The following is a 21,204-nucleotide window of genomic DNA, read 5'->3' as shown; positions in this document are numbered from 1 at the left end:
TAAAAAACTTACCGACCCCAAACTTTTGAACAGTAATACATATATGAAATATAAGTCCCTTATGTTTATTGTTATTCATGCTAAAAAAAGTTTTTACTGCTTTAGGATTCTTTGATAATGTAATAGGGCGACAGGGACGAGAGACGTGCGGATCCATTTGCAAAGCTTTATTCATTAGAATGGTCAGAAACAGGCGAGGGTCAGACAATGGCAACAGGTATATTGAGGGCAAGACACAAGAGTAATCCGATAAACACGCGTAGGTCGATCAACGGTGAACATAATCCAAAGGGCTTGACAAGAGGGGTAATCCAATAAAATGTCCAGGCGAGGTGCATACACAGTCCAAAACAGCAAGGCAAAGGGTTAATCCAAGATACACAGGCAGAAGATCAGAAAACAGGCAAGGCAAGACTTTGACTAGACTAAGGAAAGTAGAACTAGAAACTTTAACAAGGACAGGGAACTGGCTCCGTAAAGTAGCTACGCTAAACAGCATAAATGCTTAAACAATACTCGGCAGTTTGAACAGGATCTGAGTGGGTGTTATATAGTGTGGGTGATTGGTTTCAGGTGAGCGTGTGATTAGTGAAATGGCTGCTGGGAAATGTAGTCCGGGGTGACATGTGAAAGTCTGTGTAGTGAGAGAGTCATAAAAATGGAAGAGCGACCTCTGGTGGTAATTGGATGGAAGTCCATAAACCGGATTCGTGACAGATAACCACAAAGTTCAAAAGAACAGCATTTATTTGAAACAGAAAACTTTTGTAACATTATAATTGTCTTTACTGAAACTTTTGATCAATTTAATGAATCCTTGCTAAACTATGTTTGTGTGTATATATTAAGTTGCCCTTAGAAGAAGATTCAGAGAGTAGATCTCTTATAGCATTAATTGAATATCCATGCCTTACATATTTAATTAAGGAATCACTTTTTCACTTATAAATGACTATTTTAATCAGAGGTGGACTATTTTTAAAACCTTGTATAATATCTTTCATTATCCTATTACTCTCACTGTGCTCTTTGTTTCTTGTGATGGATGTTTGCTGAGTAGTGTTTTAGAGGGAGGCATAGTATTTTGTAATAGTAAGGTAGTATTTTGTTCCGAACACAATCTTGCAGTCATTAGTTTGTGTACTGAAAGCAAACCCGTACACGCTTAACATGTGCAGTTAATGGCAACAATAATTAGCCAGCACTTTTCCTCCTGATGTCAGAGAGAGCAGTGTGTTTGTGAGCTCCAGCGCCGTTTAAAAGCACTGTTTTTTCATCTGATGAATATTCGCCGGCTGATCCGGTCACATAATAGGGTCAAAACAAAGAACGGCGCAGACGGCCACGGGGAACGAGTTCTCAAACCTCACAAAGTGACTATTTATGCTGAAATGCTGTCGAACTGGTGTTGAACCCTGAACGTTCGTTTAATAATGTTCTCGCGATCCATTAAAAAGAGAAAGTGCTTCTCATCTCTCCTCTCCCTACAGTGCTTTGTGTCTGCTTCTTCATGGTGAGATATAGAGAGGTGTCAGATCCCTCATGAACAGCTGTGTCAGGCGTTTTAGCCGATTGAGTTGAATGTCACCTGCAGCTCGGTCACGTCTCGCTTATTTCAAGCAGAATCGCGCCGAGGGCCTGACATTTAGCTGGCAAGAGGCCCAGCTGAGAGCCCGCTGATTTTTAAGATAAACTATAATTTGAGTGAACTTTGGTGGAGAACTGTGGTGACGTTTTTGCCATTTTATAATAGATGATGATTAGGAAAAATGTCAAATTCAAATAAACTACGTCTGCATTTACTGAAAGAAAAATAGAGTAAAGCTTGAGGTACACTATCATTTTAAAAATAACTTTTTACTTTTATTCAGAAAGGAGGCATTAAATTGATCAAAAGAGACATTTATAGTCTGTGATTAAAATAGTCATTTAGAAGTGAAGAAGTGACACTTTAAATTCAAGAGCAGGGATATTCTATGTGTATGTATTATTTGAAGTATTATATAATTCTTATTAAATATATATAAATAATAATTACTATTAATTCAGATTTTTTTAGCTAAGAAATTAATACTTTTATTCGGCAAAGATGCATTAAATTAATTAAAAGTGACATTAAAAACATTTACGTTACAAAAGTATCTGTTCTTTTGAACTTTCTATTCATCAAAGGATCATGAATGAAAATGTATCAGAGTTTTCACCAAAATATGAAGCAGCACAACAGTTTTCAACATTGATACTTAGTAGAATTTTATTAAATAAATACAGCCTCGGTGAGCAGAAGAGACTGTAGTATCATTTTAAAAAAAATATGACATACCCCAGACTTTTGAACAGTTGTGTACGCTTAGGTTCTTCATTGTTTAATACATTTCTTTGGTTCTGCAGTAATGATATGCTGCATCACAACTGTCATGTCACTCAACACATGTCTTGTTTTCAGATGCACACAAGAATCAATAGAGTAAAGGCATAAATTATTAAATATATGCAAGGAAGACAAGACTAACCACTATTCGGTATGCAAACAGAGGAAAGAAAGAAGACCAGTTCGAATTCAGTTCGCAAATATAACAGTGACACCCTCTCTGAAAATTTTACAGTCAGGCTTTATTCTTTTCCGTTTTTACTAAGAATAACATTTACAGAAACTATACAGGCTAACCTGATCTACTGTTCCACTTAAACCATTTTAAATCACAAGAACATGTAAAATCCTGTATTCTCAGAGTTTCTGCATGCTTTATGACTTTTTTAAGATCAGTTAAGGAATAAAAAGTTTCAATGTTTGAAAATACAACTTCCAACCGGTGTTATTTTAGTTTCACTGAGATACTGTTACAGTTTTTATTAATATTTGGAATTAGTTTTTTATTTCTGTTTTAATTAAATGGTAAAGTTTTAGTAGTTTAATGTTTTTGTCTGTTTTAGTAGTTTTTTTATGTCTATATACGTTTTAGTAATTTTTATTTTAGTTTCCATTTACAGTAGTTATTTTAATACATCAAGATAAACTCATGTTGAATTTAGCAGTTTTTCAGTTTTATTTCAGTTTAAGTCTTTTATTTCTAGTACTGAAGTGGTTTTTTTATGGTTTTAGTTTTCAATTTCTCAGAAAACATGACTTAAAATCTTAATTTATAAACACATTTCATTACACCAAATACACAAAATACTGTTCTTTTTAGCAGCATCATATGACCCCTTTAAGTAAATGTATCTTGATTTAAGGAAATGTAGATATTTGTACTGGAAACAAGACGAAAATACAAAGGATGATATTAATTTTTTGTACTGCATGCAACATTTAATGCCATTATTTTATAAATGTAAGATTTTGGGCTCTGATTTAATACCTTTTTACGGCCTTGATTTGTGAAAGTGCAAATTAAGACGTTTTAAGACCTTATTAAGTCCAGCAGAAACCCTGACGATGAGGCCTTTAAACAAAAGCAAGAGAACAAATATTTGTTATTCAATGAGAACATATACTGTACCTGACATCATCCGATTCATAATCTCTGCAGAGATAATCCGCATGCACAGATTCTGACCTAAACTGACACCGCTTGCACAGACACACTTATACAAACACGATCAACATCTGAAATCCCGTGCAGACGTGTGCAGATGCATGCTAACACATGCACACAGACAGATCTCTGTCACAGCAGTTGTGCAGATAATCCAACATTTGTCCAAAAATATCATGCATCTGTATTGTAGACTTATGATATGCCAAACCTGAATGTCTCCTTTGTTCTCCAGGTACGAATGACATATTCGGCGAGATGATCCACCTGTACGCGAAGCCCGGAAAGTCGAACGCAGACGTGCGAGCGCTCAGCTACTGCGACCTGCACACTATCCAGAGAGAGGAGCTCCTGGAGGTTTTGGACATGTATCCAGAGTTCGCTGACTATTTCCTCACCAATCTGGAGCTGACCTTTAACCTGCGGGATGACAATTCAAAGGTACTTCCCATCAACAGCTAGAAATTAAACATAGAAAAGAAATTAAATGAAAACATCATTATTGTGTGTTGTTGGGATGTTCTGTTCAGGCCACTTATTCACCAGCCAGTGATTCAGACGGAGAGGAGACCAAGAGCCGAAGGAAGATCTCCTTTAAACGCAAACCATCCAAAGGTGAATATGATCTGTTTATTAATTATATTACACCATGCCACTGTTACAGGAACTTAGGGGTAAAAATTGTTACAATTTCCAGTTTCGGTTCAGATTAGTTTTATTTGATCAAAATGCAGTAAAAACAGTAATATTGTGAAATACTACTACAATTGTTTTCGATTGCGATATATTATAAAATGTCATTTATTCCTGTGATGTAAACCTGAATTCAGCAACATTACTCCAGTCTTCAGTGTCACACGATCCTTCAGATTCTAATTCTAATATGCTGATTTGCTGCTCAAGAAACATTTCTGATTATTATCAATGTTTAAAATAGTTGTGCTGCTTCATATTTTGGTGGAAACTGTGATACATTTTAATACATTTTATTTTCAGGATTCTTTGATTAATCGATTCTTTAAAAGAACAGCATTTATTTGAAATAGAAATATTTTGTAACATTAGAAATGTCACTTTTGATCAATTTATTGTGTCCTTGATGAATAAAAACCTTAATTACCTAGAATATATATATTCTTCAAACAAATCATACAACTCTGTGTGTGCCGATAGCCTATAGTTTTATATATATATATATATATAGGCTATATAGGCTATCAGCACACACAGAGTTGTATGATTTGTTTGAAGAAGCATTCTTGCATGATAAACTGTTATTTTTTATAGCTGTAATCATGATGAACAACTATATCTCTGGTGAGCTCTTAAAACACTGTGGGGACATTTTAAAACGCTTTATGTGGAAAAACACTTAGCATGGCTTAAATGCACTACTACAACAACCAGGGAGAACCAAATTTATGGTCATAAAAACAGTCTACTCTGTACTCCAAGGAGAAAGACAATATATTTTATGTGAAGTGTTTTTGACCTCATAAATGCCTATTATAAGCTGCTTAATGTACTGAGAAAGTGACTGGAAACACCATTTAGTTTTTGCACCTCACTGATCATAAATACGGTCTCTGAGCTCTAAATGTCTTAATCTTGTATACTATACTAAAACAACGAGAAGAAAAAAAAATCAAATTTCTGTAATGCTTAACAATGATTATGCCATTTAGTAGTATTTTTGCTGGACAATTTTGGCTAGAAAAGGTGTGGGTTTTATTATTACTATTTATTTATTTTTGTACATAACAAAAAATAGTATGCATATTTTAATAAGGCATCAAAATAATCATTAAATGCTTTTAGTTTTAGGGTAAAAATTCTACTTTAATATTATAATTTAGTTGAATCTAATTTAGCTTTTATGGTAAAATTAAGTTGTAAAAAGCCAAAAGTTATTAATAATTGTGTAATTATAATTATATAATATACAATGAAATAATTATAAATATATAATTATATTGACCTACATTAAGGAACATTTTGGCTTATATGTCTAAAGAAAATGTAAAAAATAAAAACTAATATAAAATAATAAAATTAAAAATATATATTAATTAAGTACAGCTTGGGTCTTTATAATACATTACTTTGTATGAATGATTTTGTCTTTTTGGAAAATAATATTTTTTATTAATATTAAATCAAAATGTAAGGTTTGAACAATATATATTGAACTAAAGAAAAACTAATACATTTATGTTTTTAGTTTTATCTTAAAGGGGTCCTATTATGCTTTTTCACTTTTTGAATTTTAGTCAGTGTGTAGTGTGTATGTTTGGGCATAAAAGAGATCTACAAAGTTACAAATCTCAAAGTCCACTCTAAAGGGAGATATTTTGTTTTTAAAAAATCCCTTTTCAAGAACTACAACGAACGGCTCGTTTGGACTACAGCGTTGTTTTCCGGGTTTTGTGATGTCACAAAGCGGTCCATTAGAATATCATTAAAATAAATCCCGCCTACGGAAATTCGAATGGTTGGGGGGTGGGGAGGGGCGAAGTCGTGGTTAGAACAAGTGCATCAGACAAGACGACGATGAAGAAGAAGTGCTGCTGTAGCCTCAAGTTTTCGCCATGTCAAAGAAACGCTGTTTTTTCACCCCGTGCCTTTTGAAATTCCTTGCAGCAGATGTTTTCTACCTCGTTGGGCATTTTAACGCAGTTACTACACATGCACCTTAATAATTGTGTATAGTAAATATCTACAGCGGATCTAAATATTTATAATTAATTATAACTAGTTATGATTAATTATTCATATTTCCCCATGAGCTGATTCGCTACAATATATTTATATTTATATAATTTATATTATATATAAATATATTTACTATACAAATATAAGATATTTTTCTTTAATATATGCATGCATACATAATAAATATACACAGTACACACACATATATTATGTAAACAAAAACTTTTATTTTGGATGCGATTAATCATTTGACAGCACTAGTTTGAACCTAACTGTGTAATTTGAGAGAAATCAAAAATGTATATAATTTGAGAAAAACGAATAAATTTGGCTGTAACAAATTTGATTTTTTTTTTTTATATATATATAGGTCCAAAGTATATTTTTTAAAAAACATGTTCGGACAGTGTTATTGTTGTTTTCCATGGAGTCTGTCCCAGAATTGATCTCGAGTACATTTTGTACCTCTGACCGATCGTCCCGTAGGAGGAAGCCTGAAGGAAACAGACCGCGAGTGCAGGAAGGAGCGACGAGAGTCTCGTCTCAGCTCTAAGAGAAGCTCAGAGGACCGTCACACCTCCAGAGAGGAACAGCAAAGGCTTCTGGGAGCAGGCATAATAGAGTTTCCATCAATACAGAGCTGCACCTCTACACCGGGCTGCAGTCCTCCTGCTGAAGACACGGAGAAGACATATGATGGTGAGGATTCATGTTAGTTCATCTCAGCACTCTCCTTGTTGTCTGTTTCTGTGGCATAACGCTGGGTTTCTACAGCAAATCTGAAGGGACATATATACAGAGTAAAATCACTCCATAAATTGCATCCTAATTCATTCTAAAATGAGTCTCATTTGGCCAGATGCACATGGCTGGGAATTGGAGACAGATGTCAAAGTCAGTCAAAAACAGCGAGTGATGTCAAGTCTAGAGGAACATTGTGCTCATTATGCGGTTTGTTTGTGAGACATCGCTCTCCTGTCTGTTCCCAAAACGCCCATTTTGCTTAATAAAGGTTTTGATGCCCCTGCTAAACTTAATTTTCGGAATTCTTCAAGAACAATCTCTGCCAAAAACAATAGTAGTATGTAAAAAAAAGAATATCGACCTTCACACGTTTTAAAATGCTCTGTATATTCTGTGCTTTCAGTGAAGAAGCAGCAGGCTTTCGGTTTGATGGATGACTTCAAAACAAACAAACCATTGTACATTCGTCCTTAAAACCTTTTTAGACATTGTTGGTCCTTAAAACACTGCTCGACAGGGTATAAAAGGAAAGCAGAGCTCGGACGCTAAAAAAAAAAAGTATTGATCGAATCAGCCTGTTCCTAAATCCAGGCTAAAGCAGCATGATGAGCGAGAGGGAGAGAGAGAAGTAGATGCCATGGTAAAACAGGGTCTTTCAGGAGCTTAAGGCACAGCGCGGGCTGTTTTACAGGCTTTAGGAAAATCCGTTGGGCAGCAGCTCTTCCCTAACTCTCCTCACTGAGCACACAGTGTTCCCTCCTGCGCTACAGCCACGCAAGCTAATGCCCACCAACCACTGCAAAATGACCACCACGTGCACAAACACACTCAACTCAACGTGATTATCATGCCATTGTAATATTAAAGCAATTGTACATCCAAACCCGCGTCGCTGTTTTCAGTATGAATGAGGATTGAGACTGTTAAGCACCAAAAAGGACAAAAAGCACAACAAAATTGTTTAAAAAGTGATCCAACATTGTACGCTATATTTTGGATCTTTTCATAGTCATATGATAGATAGCTTTGTGTGAGAAACAGACTGAAAAACATGCCATTGTTATGATCCTTCTTAATTTTTGGTTTTTAATTCTGCAATTTTGCAAGCTTTATGTAAACTTATGAGTACAACTATATTTAATTATTCCTCTTACCTTTTTATACTGTGAGAAAAATAGTTGTTTTATGCATAAATTATAAAGAGAGTTACATGTTTTTTGGGAAGTTTCACTTTGCACAGGGTTCATCATATTTGAGGATCCTTAAAAACTTGAAATAGTAGAGGAATAGCTCATCCATAAATGTCAATTCTGCAATCATTTACCTTGATGCTGTTTTGGCCCCAGGGTCTGTATTATGAATGAGAATGAGGCTGAAATATTTGGAATGTTTTCATAACGTCATATGATAGCTTTGTGTGAGGAAAAGACCAATTTTGTCCTTACTGAAAATCTCCAATTTAAAGCTGTTCCTGAAAATATAAAAGCCAGTTAATAGTTGTGTATAATTTATTAGTATTTGTTACATGTTGATAAAATTGACAGTCGTGGATAAAGCAAACTGAGCTCTTGCTGTAGGCATGTTCCTTTCAACTCTATTCATGTAATACACATAATACATGATTATGTGCAATACTTCATCTAATTTGAGTGGACATAATAGAGGTCAGGCAAGTTTCCCTGATGATTTAAAGCTGATGCATGTCATTTTTTTTATGTTAAAACACTTTCTTCTATGTCAGTTACTGTGTTAATGTGCAGACCAAAGTTAACTAAAACTAAAACCATAAAATAATTTTAAGTGATTTTAATATTTTTTTTTTATTTCAAGTAACAGAAAGGTTTTTTTTTTTATTTCAGCTAGTTGCCAAGGCAACATTTCTCATTTTCATTTAGTTTATCTAAATTAAGTTTGTTTTTCATTTTAATAAACACAAAAATAACGAAGTAAAATTAAATAAAAATTATTAAGAATTATCATTATTGTTGTTATTTATTATTCTAAAATGAATACATATTTATTCATATATAAAAACAAATGACAAAAATTTGTTTTATAAAAATAACACAAAATTAAAATGAAAACTAAAATATAACAAATGATTTAAAATATGAATTAAAACTATAATAGTATCTCAATACTAAAATAACACTAACACTAACTTTAAAGAAAGGCTGCTTTTTATAGAGTATAAATGCTGTGGTCGCTTTTGACATTTTAAGTTCATCTATATGCTATTTTACTTTAAAAGTACCTTTAGCAGATTTATACATTATACATTTAAAAGATCTCTTCCAGGATAATAAACCAAAACAACGGATGCTACTAAGCTTCAAGGCTCTGAAAATGCCCCAACCTCCCATTTCAATCTGCACTTTACATGGTGCTTTCAAAGAAAACCTCGCTCATCGGCCTGTGCCGGTCACGTCAGGCGTCTTCTCAGTGTCCGACCATCCATGAAGGTGAATCTGTACCGGAAGAATTCTAATTTCACTACACGGCCTCTGATCAGACAGAAATTGACCACAGCCGTTGTGATCAGCGTGTGCTTCTGGCTCTGGTAGGAGCAGGTGTGTGTGAGAGATTTATTAGTCCTGAGCCTCAGCGATAGGAAAGTCACAGCAATACAAGCGCTAACACAGAGACAGCCGCCCTTCACACGCACCTGAGACACAAACTCTTTCTCCGTTTCTTCCTGTGCAGCATCATTCTGCTTTTCTTATGGGCCACAGGTGTGTTCTGAGGATCCCCTACAACAGTGAAAATCAATGCTAACTCTGGTAGGAGCAGGTGTGTGTGAGAGATTTATTAGTCCTGAGCCTCAGCGATAGGAAAGTCACAGCAATACAAGCGCTAACACAGAGACAGCCGCCCTTCACACGCACCTGAGACAAACTCTTTCTCCGTTTCTTCCTGTGCAGCATCATTCTGCTTTTCTTATGGGCCACATGTGTGTTCTGAGGATCCCCTACAACAGAGAAAATCAATGCTAACTGAAAATAAATAATGCAAATAATGTTATAGTTAAGATAAACAGACTTCTCAACGTTTTGACCCTGTAAAGTCTACTGTATCATATCTGATACCACATTTCTAAGACATGAATGAGCAACATGATCAAAACTTTGCTGAAAAACCTGTCGCACACAATCTACTACATGTCATCTGATTGATAGTTTAGACTGTTTTAGCAACTAAAAGGCCTTTAAGTATAATTTTAGTACAAACATCCACCTTTAGTTGGTGGTTCGTGTGTCTTTTTGCTGTGAAATCGGATTTTTATGAAGTATAACCTTTATATTTGGTAGTAATATTTCAAGATGAACACTTAGGTTTATGTGATTATCCATACATCGTTTTTTTTTAGAAAAATCATGTTCAAATGTGAATATCAAATATTTGTTCATCTCTCAATCATCATTGTATTGCATTGCAATATATGTTTTGAGCATTTAAATATCATCTTACTAAGACATATTACTGGAGATATAGACTGACGGCTGATATTTACTGTATATCATTTTACGTAAGTATTCTGCTGTACTGTTATAACAATCTCGCTGATTTACAAGCTATCAGAATTTCATGTTTTTCCCTCCTCAAGTATTAGCTCCATATTCTGACTGTATCATACTATATGATGCATAAAAGCCTGATGCATCAAATATGATACAAGACAAAAAAGATTCTGTCTGAAGTAAAAACTGAATGAAATGTCACAACGCTTCAATGTGAACACAAACGCATGTGTGTATATAATACCTGTTTCAGAGATGCAGACTGATGCATGGTTAGCTGACAGTGTGAAAGCAGACACGGACACAGCTGCGCAGGAGCAGGGCGCCGCTGAAGATGATGATCTGGACTGTGACGTCACGTATGGAGAAGTGCAGCAGAGACTAGACCAACTGCAGGAACACCTGAGCAGGTAAAACCCAGATCAGGCTTCATTAGGAAACAGAGCTCTGGATGAGCTGCACTGCATTGAAAATGATCATTAACACAAAATTGTGATTGCATGTTCTGTATTAATGCACAGTGATTGATTTTATTTAAAATGGGAACTGAATGGATGGAAAAGTGGGCATTACATACTAGGACTGTGTCAGATAATTTGTGGCATTACCTGAAAATGAATGATTCATAGGTGGAGCATCAGCTAAATTCATTTTAAATTTTGACTTAAAATAGAATTTGAATTCATGTGAATTGAATTCATGCTCAGTGGTAGAGCATTGCGTTAGCAGCGCAAAAGGTTGTGGGTTCAATTCCCAGGGAACACACATGCTGGTAAAAAATGTATAGCCTGAATGCACTGTAAGTCGCTTTGGATAAAAGCGTCTGCTAAATGCATAAATTATAAATTAAATTATTAAATGTAATTATTATAAAAAATGTATGTAAAGATACATTAAAAGAATTTAATATAAAAATGTCATAAAAAATTTTTATGTAATAATTTATCTGATTTTTAAACAATTATTTTTAAAGGGGTCATATGATGCTTTTTTAAAGATCATTATTTGGTGTATTTGGTGTAACAGAATATGTTGACATGCTTTAATGTTCAAAAAACACTCTCATTCCGGCGTAATAATCAAGGAACTTTGCTGCCATACCATGGGTGCAGCAGGCACAATGATATTACGCAGCGCCTGAAAATAGTCCCAGCTAGGTGACTTCCAACGTGACTAATAGCGGCTAATGACCCGAAAGTCTCACCCATAGGCTTACTTCCGTGTTGAAGAAAAAGGTGGATAAGCACAAAGTCCCTTTAAGGCAAGTCATGTCACTCGGCGGCCATCTTTGAAATCGCCTCTCGGGCATGCAAGTGCAGCTCCTATCTCTTTGAATGGGGAAACATCAAATTCTCCAAAACTGTTCACTAAGCTTACGATTAAATTTCATATTTGAAATCCCCAATTAAATCTGACAACAACTGTATCATAAATGTTTATTTTGCTCAAATAGCGTTAAAAAAAGCTTATTTTTCAGGCTAGATCAGCCAGTGCGCATGCCTCTCAGAGTATTGACTGTTTCTATAGCAACCGGGACTTCTAACGGCAGCTGCAGTGACGCGCTGACTTTACCAATTAGTGATTGGCTCTTTCATTCAGAAGGCGGGGCTTCGTTCGATAGAGCGGCCATATTGAGCGTTGCATTTTTCCCCATTCAAAACTATACGAGTGACACGTCTTGGGTATTCTATAGTCTTTAATAAGCATTCAAAACTTGCAGTTTGTCACTTCCGCCAAAATGGATCAACGATTTTTTGTTGTCACCTCGTACTTCAGCGTCTCATCAAATCTTCTGACCAATCAAATGCTCTCTCGAATCCGAAGCGCCCGCCCCCTACACTATAAATAGACGCTGAAGCGCCGGTTTGTTCACAGTGTAGTATTTCCTGTACGGTGAATCGCACGTAGTGAACAATGTAGGTGATGGGGAACGATTTAGACAGTGTAAATATGCTTTCGATTGGGGCAAATGAGGTCTGGTTTCACACTGTGTCATGCGAACCACGGCAGCGCGCACTTCAGAGACGTGATCGCACGGAGCGGATCATATGCGCGAGTCGGCATATATTAAACACTTTTAAAACTACACAGCCTCAGCATGATTATGATCGCTATTTTGTTTTACTAAGAGGGTAATCTATTAGACTGTGGCTGTCAAATACGGCTTTACCGAGCTCAACGGCTCTGACCCGTGCAGATATAAACAAAACGCTATTGGCTAATTTAAAAAGGGTCTTCCTGTTTCAGTTGAAATTATGTCACCACATAGAATAACGCTGCGTGTTTCAGGGCACTTCAGGGGACCTTTAAGAAACATATGAAATGGTGAAATACTGTGTGCATCTGTGAGAGCTGTGCGAGTCTTCCGGTGCACTACAGTACTCCATGTTTCCAGGGGATCCGTACACTACAACAAATTACACTAACCACATGCACGCCTGCAACAAACATTACTAAACAAAACATTGCTCGTGGTTATCATTCACATGCACATGAAAATTAGCCTCAGCTGACAAAACAAGTTTAGATAACAGCAGTTAAAGCACACACACACAGACAGTGGAGCAGCAGGGTGAGCAGAATCACAGCAGGTGGTATTTTTAGCTGCAACACTGGCTTACAGAGAAAGACACACCAGGCAGCAAAAATCCTGCATCAGCTGGGCTCCACATCGCACGTCTTATAGCACAGAATCAGATGAAACCTGACAAGCACAAGTACAGGTCATATTCAACCAAAAAATCTAACATTAGGTTTTTATTGAAGACAATGAAGCCTGTTTTTGGACCATTACTATTTGTTGCATTGTGACATTATACTCAAGCACATTTTCCTGGAAAATTTGAATGACAGTAAGAAGTAGAATTACTGACTATGTTTTTATTATAAAAAATCTGACATGCAAAAATCTCTAAAGTAAAGCATCTGGACATACCAGTAACAAGAATTTGGTGTTAAAATTATGCTTAATCAAGAAAATAATGTCACAATGTGATACACCTCAAAGGTAGAAACCAAATATATATATATATATATGGTGTTTACCAAATATATAAATATATTTAATATATAAACGTAACATATTTTTCTTAAATATATACATGCATGTGTGTGTATTTATATATACATAATATATGTGTGTGTACTGTGTATATTTATTATGTAAACAAAAACTTTTATTTTGGATGTGATTAATCACGATTAATCGGTTGACAGCACTAATATATATATATTCACAATTTTTCACAGTTTTATTTACTTAGAAATTTTTAATGTTTCATCCAATTTTACTTGCCTTTTTTTCTTTTATAATTATTTGTGAAATTTACTAGCAATTTCTGAGTGCAAAAAGTGCTGAGTAAATTCTTCAGTGTACATAAAGATCACAAGAAAAATAAATTATGATGTTGAGAAAACAAAACAGAAAATAATAAAGCATGTCCTCCGTGGTTTCAAAACTTCATTAATGGATTTCGGCGTGATGCCGCTATGAGCTTGAAACAGATGCGGTCTGCGTCTCATAAATTTAATCCACGCTGTGTATTTCTGCACACAAGATTTATTACAGCTTCAGTTCCATACAGAAAATTATTAGATGCTCCGTGCTGCAAACGCTAACCATTTAATTCAGCTCAAGAAATCATTTTGCTTCTGAGTGTTGCTGGGCTGCGAGTGCATGAGAGACGGAGGGAACATCGCCAGCCTGCAGACTCCAAGAAAGCAGGGATGGTCTTATTCCTTTGTTTCCTGAGAGCTCCGGTTAATGACTCTCTGTTTTAATGAATAGGTGTGTCTTACACACAGATTAAACCTGCGCCGGCTCATTGAACACTTCAAATGAACTCTGATCAACCCTCATATCACACCGCTGAACTGCAAATCATACTCCCTCCGCACACGTACATTACCTGGAAGGAAAATGAACATGCCTCCTCAAGCTTCACGTGTCAATTTTTGAGGAGTGTTAATAATGAAAGTGCCCTTCTGAAATGCTCATGAAAGGCCAGCTCATGGTTTTTATGCTTGAAGCCTCACCGGAGAAGAAATGCTGTTCTATTGCGGTCATCTCGCTCAGTCTGTACTCTGCCCTATAAACTAGGTCATCAATAACTTCATCATGAAAGTTTAGCAGGTAAAGTGATGAATTGGAAATAAGTATTCAGATGCATGCAACACTGACAGGATCAGTGCAAGAACTCCCCCTGCTGGACAACAACAGTCAACACACATCAACTGTGCATCATTTTCCTTTCATTGAACTGCTAAATGAAGACCTTGCAGAATTAAAGACATTTTTCTGTAAAGCACTTTGAAAGTAGCACTTTGTGAGAAGAGCTATATAAATGTGACCCTGGACCAGTCATAAGCTGAATAAATAAGCTTTCCATTGATGTATGGTTTGTTAGGATAGGACAATATTTGGCCGAGATACAACTATTTGAAAATCTGGATTCTGAGGGTGCAAAAAATCTAAATATTGAGAAAATCATCTTTAAAGTTGTCCAAATGAAGTTCTTAGCAATGCATATTACTAATCAAAAATTAAGTTTTGATATATTTACGGTAGGAAATTTACAAAATATCTTCATGGAACATGATCTTTACTTAATATACTTGATTTTTGGCATAAAAGAAAAATCAATAATTTTGACCCATACATTGACCCATGCTACAAATATACCCCAGCGACTTAAGACTCCAGGGTCCCAAATAAGATAAATTTTCAGCATCATTACTCCAGTCTTCAGTGTCACATGATCCTTCAGAATTCATTCTAATATTCTGATTTGCTGCTCAATGGTGATATGTTATAACAACATTTATTTGAAGTAGAAAACTTTGTAACAAATGTCTTTACTGTCACTTTTGCTCAATCTCTAATGCTTCCTTGCTGATTAATACTATTCTGTCACACAGATGTATGTATTTAAGGTGAGTTTCACCTGTCTCACCAGGTTAGAGTGTCAGATGACGTCAGACATTCAGAGTATCCTGCAGCTGCTGCAGAGACAGACGTGTTTAGGACCTCCGGCCTACAGCAGCCTCACAGCTGGTCCCGAGGACAAGAGACCCGCCATCAGAGTGCAGCCCGTGGCTTCTGTTCCCAGCAACCCACAGCACTGCACAGCACAGGTGCCACACGCCTAGACATGAGAGACATGAGGAAATTAATGATCCTCAATCCAATAACAAACACTGAACCGTTAACTAAACCAAATTTCATGAAAATCATTCGAATTTCTGAAGGTTAATTGTCAACCGTAGTCCAGTGTTATTTTAGTATTATTTACACACTATTACAGTGTTAATATTTTGAATTAGCTTTTATTTGTACATTTTCAGTTAAAGTTTTAGTAATTTTGTTATGCACTTTTGTCATATATATATATATATAGAGAGAGAGAGAGAGAGAGAGAGGGAGAGAGAGTTTATTTGCAAAAACAGATAACTCTGTTTTTTTTTTTTTTTTCAAAAATCATGTTTTTATTGTGTTTTATTATGTTAGTTATCTGTATTTTTTAGTTATTTTTTACCTAATCAAAAGAACCCAATTGCAGTTTGATTGAGATTAATTGGAATGCACAATGAAAAAACATGATTTTTGAAAATTAGTATACAAGTTTGTTATTTTTATTTTTGTTCTTTTCAGTTTTACTATTTTACCCTAAACTTATTTAAGTTAGGTGAGCATTTCATCTAATATTTCTGTATTATAATTTTATTTTAGCTTTATTTCAATTAATGAAATCTAAGAAAATGTAAAGTATTTAGTTTTAGATTTAATTAACAACAACACTGGCTCCTACTAAACGTCATACATTTTGAAGATGGGTCCATAGTTACAGTACATACTTGAGGTCTACACGGAGTTTCTTCACTTATGAATAATTTATTTTGGCATTTACAAATCTATTTCACTGCATCTGAGATGTGTATTAAATAATTCAAATGTTATAAAAATGCAAGCTAAATATTTTAACATCTATATATAGTGTAAGAAACTATAAATAATTGCATGAATAAGTGCATATTTTATGCCCCGATTCTCTAAGAGCATTGAGAAGTGTTTACTGGCACAAAAGTATGCGTTATTTGGTGACGCTCGAATGAGATCACATGACCAGCTGTAGAGCGCCACCTACTGCAGACATTGATTATTTTTCATACATTTTATATCAGCCATGGTCAATCTAAATATAGGAGTAGGTGTAAATTGGGATACAAAATATTTTATAAACAAATAAATAGATATTTTTAATTAATTAAAAAATATTATCTATACAGTACACACATATATATATATATATATATATATATATCAGGGTTAACACAGATAAAATAAAGTAAATAAATAAATAAATAAAATGTTTTACTGAAATAAATTTTAAAAACCTCATTTTAATTCAGATAATTCCAAAAGAAACATTCCTCATTTTCATTTAGTTTAACTTGATGTACCAAAATAACTAGAAACTAGGGATGCACGATATTGGATTTTTGCCGATATTTTTCAACTCATTTTGCCCGATAGCCGATGCCGATATATTTCCTTTAGTTTGGAAACAACACCAAGTGTAGCAAATTATTTTTAATTTGGTTTTTTTAACAGGCACTTATTTTTTAAGTTCTTAACAAGAACTTGTTAGAATTAAATAAACAATAATGAAGTTCTTTTATAATGACAGTACATTGAAGCTTTGAAAATAACTATAAATAAACTGTATATCAATCGCTGCATTTTTTTCTCAGAAAGATGCAGTAGTAACTTTAACATTTTATTTTAAGATTTAACATTTGTAGATGGTCTAAAGCAAGAGTTGTAAAAATTCTGAAAATCTTTTAGAACTCAATTTGTTTACAAAATAACATATTACACATTAATGAATAAATCAGTATATATAAATGTATTTAATTTACAAGTGTCGTGTTTGTGATTTTTTTTTATTCATGTAAGCGATAGCTTCTGACCTTTAAATCAAAACATACTCATGATTTTATGACATCAATTACTGCTTTATTTAATCAGAAACACAGTCTAAATGTTATTTGTGTATTTTACTTTCATTCTATTCAAAGTAGGCCAACAGTGCCCCCTACGGAATTAAAACTCCTTACCGAACGGGCATTGGGACCCGGGGGAGGCTGCCGCTGCTGCCACTACACGTGCTATTACGGTTTACTCTATCATACATGGATCGCGTCGTTCTGTACCTGCTTTCACAGATTAAATGCAGCGATCCAAAGCAGTGAATCTAATTGCCATTCAGGCAAAATTTTGCTTCCAGAATGAGTCACACTGCTGACCTGATCTAATTGCTTGCACACCCTGAGCACATGTGAGTTAAGGTATTCCTCTTATCGGCAAGACATATCGGCATATTTTTTTTCATATGGAGCAGATGCCGATATGTACATTTAAAGCCATTATCGGCCGATTCCGATATCGGTCCGATAATATCGTGCAGCCCTACTAGAGACCAAAACTGAAAATAAAAAATAAAACTATATAGACATATTAAAAATAATAATAAAAATGACAAAAACACAATAAAATGACTAAAACTTTAAAAAATATTAAAATAAAAAACAAAAATGTAAAAATAAAAGCGATTAATAAAAAATTATAATAGTATCTCATTGATACTAAAAAAAAAACCACTCATATACACACACGTTTCAAAGATTTTTTTCTCTTAAGGTTACTCCTAAAAAAATTGCCACAGATTAAATCAGGATATAATTGGCTGCTTTAAGGACTAGACATTTCATTTTAATAATGCATTTCTGAATCATGCACAACACTAAAATACACATAAAAAATGTTCATTATCACCAATAAACAATGCAATAAATCCCTCTTTTACAGGACGCTGACTTTTTGGCCATGACAAAGATCCATCCGAACCCCAAAGACTCTCTGTCAGGTCTGGCCCTTACGGACTCCAACCCAAAGCAGAGCCACGGGACACGGTCCTCACAGGACTCCAGCACCACGTACCGCTTCACAAACAGCCAGACTCTTCCTCTGACGCGCCAGCAGTCCAGATCCCTGCTTCCAGACACCACAGCCGCTCTGGAGCTCCACAGACCGCCGTCTCATCCAGGACTGCACTGACCAGAACGTCCCACAGCTCTTCCACACCTTCTTGGAGGCATAAAGGACGTTTTGAAAACAGGCACTGGCCAAAACTTTAATACTAATACAACTTAAGATTCACCGCTGGCTCTCGCCTGTACATTTGCTTCCTCTTCCTCTTCCTTCTCCTGCGTTACACTCCTCGATGCCGTCGAGGAAGATTTGGAACGGAATTCTGGACCACACTTCCGTTTTCAGGAAGTCAAAGACATTTCTTGGAGTGTCTTGGACACTTTTCCACATACATGTGTTCTGCACACTTTTACACTGGTGTGAGACTCAGGACATTGATGGTGGTTAACATATCATACTGGCAGAATCTCTTCCCTGTTTTATCATTTTACACTTCCATTAGCAGAACCCTGTAGAATTATATAGTGTACAGTGTGGTCCACTAATTAATTTTTATTATTTTCTAATAAAGCTTTTTTCACTACAATTAAACATAAAAATGTTATACAAAATATTTTGAATATATTTTAAAAATAAAACATCATTTTGACAAAAATAGAAAAAATTTCAGTTGAAAAACATGTGAAACCAAAATTATTTATAGAAATAATAAATAATTTTTATTCATTCAGTTCATTTTATATCCAAGTTTCATGTGTAAATTTAAAGAATGGAAAATTTTCAATTTTCAATGTGCTTTCAGTTTTGGACCCCACTAGTACAAATTATTATATTTATTTAGATTTTTTTTATTTTTTTTATTTTATTAAATATAGTCATTTAATTTTTTATTTATATTTATATTTTATTTATATTTATTTATTTGCATTATTGTCTAATTTAGTACATTTTTCACTAGAATTAAACATTATGTTACAAAATATTTTGGACAAAAAAGTCCATTTGAATTTGAAAAGTTAAATTGCAGCATACACATAAATGTGAATTGTTATTCATTTATTAATTTTGATGTAAATTCATTTTACATCATAAAATTTAATATATAAATGAAAAAAAGTTTTCAATATTATCTGAGTTTTGGACTTCACTGTAGCCAAATATTGGTTTGTTTGCATTTTTTTATTCAATTTAATTTTTGGGAATCTTAATTAGCTGCCATGTAGGCTGTATTAGATCAAATGGGTGCTTCTACTAAATACTGAGCATTTTTCAGTTTTTCTTTTTTAATAAATTTGCAAAAATGTCAACAATTCTGTGTTTTTCTGTCAATATGGGGTGCTGTGTGTACATTAATGAGGAAAAAAAATTAACTTAAATGATTTTAGCAAATGGCTGCAATATAACAAAGAGTGAAAAATTTAAGGGGGTCTGAATACTTTCCGTACCCACTGTACATGATACCCCACTATTAAATGAAAAGAGATGCTTGGCTGAAGGTTTTACGTGTTGCATGTTTACTGCAACATATTGGGAAGCAGGTTTACTGTATGTCGGCATGTTTCAGAGCTAATCACTGAATGCACTCCTCTCTAATTGACTAGGTTTATTTGCACATGGTCATGCTAGCTTGAACCAAACTCTGCACGACATAAAACAATGACATTGAGAGGCTTCTTTGCAAGCACTGGCGTACAAGACGGCCACATGTGTAATAATCATAATATGGAATACAAACATACTTTTTAATGCAGCAAAACTGTATTTACACTGGGGTCACAAAAGTGAGAAATAATGAATCATAGACACTCAAAACTATCAACTATTACTCAAAAAGATGCACAGAAAATATCGTGGCGGCGCCAAAAAAAAAGCGTTCATGTATGATGCCACTGCTCAGTTTTGCGATACGCCACTGTTTGCAAAGCACATGTTAGTCTCATATGTAGCTACAGTATGAATTTATATGCATAATAGAATATTTATCAACTTCTGGTAAAAAAAAAAAAAAAAGCTACAATAATGTTGGCTACATTCTAAATCTTCTTACAACAAAATCACTTTGTTTTCCAAATATTTATCCTAGAGAAGCTTCTGTCACATCCTGCTAGCAATAATGATAAAACACTGGATCTCGTCTAAAGAGTTGATTTGCTGATTTGTGTTGAAAAGATTGTAATATTTACTGCCTAACATCATCTGAGGGGAAGTTTTTGCATCTGTTTTCTTTTTCTGTAATATTAGGTTATACCTAAATATATATATTTATACCCAGTGATATACTGGAGTTTTTTTTTTTTTAATGTGCAATAAACACTTTTGTGAATTACTTTTTCAAGATTCCGCAGCTTGATTTCAAAGTTACAGCTTTGATTTGAGCTATTTTATTTATGTTTATTTTTATATATCACTGCAAAACACTGCATTTTGAATTACAAGCAAAAAAATCTAGTAAATTGCACAGAAACATGTAAAATTAAGAATCATCACATCCAAACAAATATCAAATCTGCAGATAAATGCATTAAATCTCACTGGAATATCATTCATTTCTGCATGAAGGGATGATATCTGCACTTTATTTTAACATAAAGACTCCACGCCCTTATAATAAATATTACCAACCTCTGCATGAATGTGTGAGTGTGTGTGAGTGTATATATGCGTCTTTATCTTTAATTTAGTAATTAAATTGTATTTATATGTG

At 34.5% G+C, this 21,204-nt stretch overlaps 1 protein-coding gene across 1 annotated transcript in view; it reads left to right on the top strand.

The window, feature by feature from the left end:
* Positions 1–18,958, top strand: part of LOC107722906 (potassium voltage-gated channel subfamily H member 2-like) — a 60,236-nt gene extending 41,278 nt beyond the window's left edge. The window contains exons 10-15 of the mRNA XM_016531406.1: positions 3,772–3,977; positions 4,067–4,151; positions 6,735–6,947; positions 10,764–10,920; positions 15,466–15,643; positions 18,378–18,958. Of these exons, the coding sequence (XP_016386892.1) occupies positions 3,772–3,977; positions 4,067–4,151; positions 6,735–6,947; positions 10,764–10,920; positions 15,466–15,643; positions 18,378–18,626 (1,088 nt within the window). The 3' untranslated portion in view covers positions 18,627–18,958. The remainder of the gene's footprint in view (positions 1–3,771; positions 3,978–4,066; positions 4,152–6,734; positions 6,948–10,763; positions 10,921–15,465; positions 15,644–18,377) is intronic.
* Positions 18,959–21,204: the final 2,246 nt, after the last annotated feature.

The sequence above is a fragment of the Sinocyclocheilus rhinocerous genome, unplaced genomic scaffold, assembly GCF_001515625.1.
Source record: "Sinocyclocheilus rhinocerous isolate Xijiao unplaced genomic scaffold, SAMN03320098_v1.1 scaffold934, whole genome shotgun sequence".
NCBI lineage: Eukaryota > Metazoa > Chordata > Actinopteri > Cypriniformes > Cyprinidae > Sinocyclocheilus > Sinocyclocheilus rhinocerous.
This window is presented reverse-complemented; position numbering and strand designations above follow the sequence as displayed.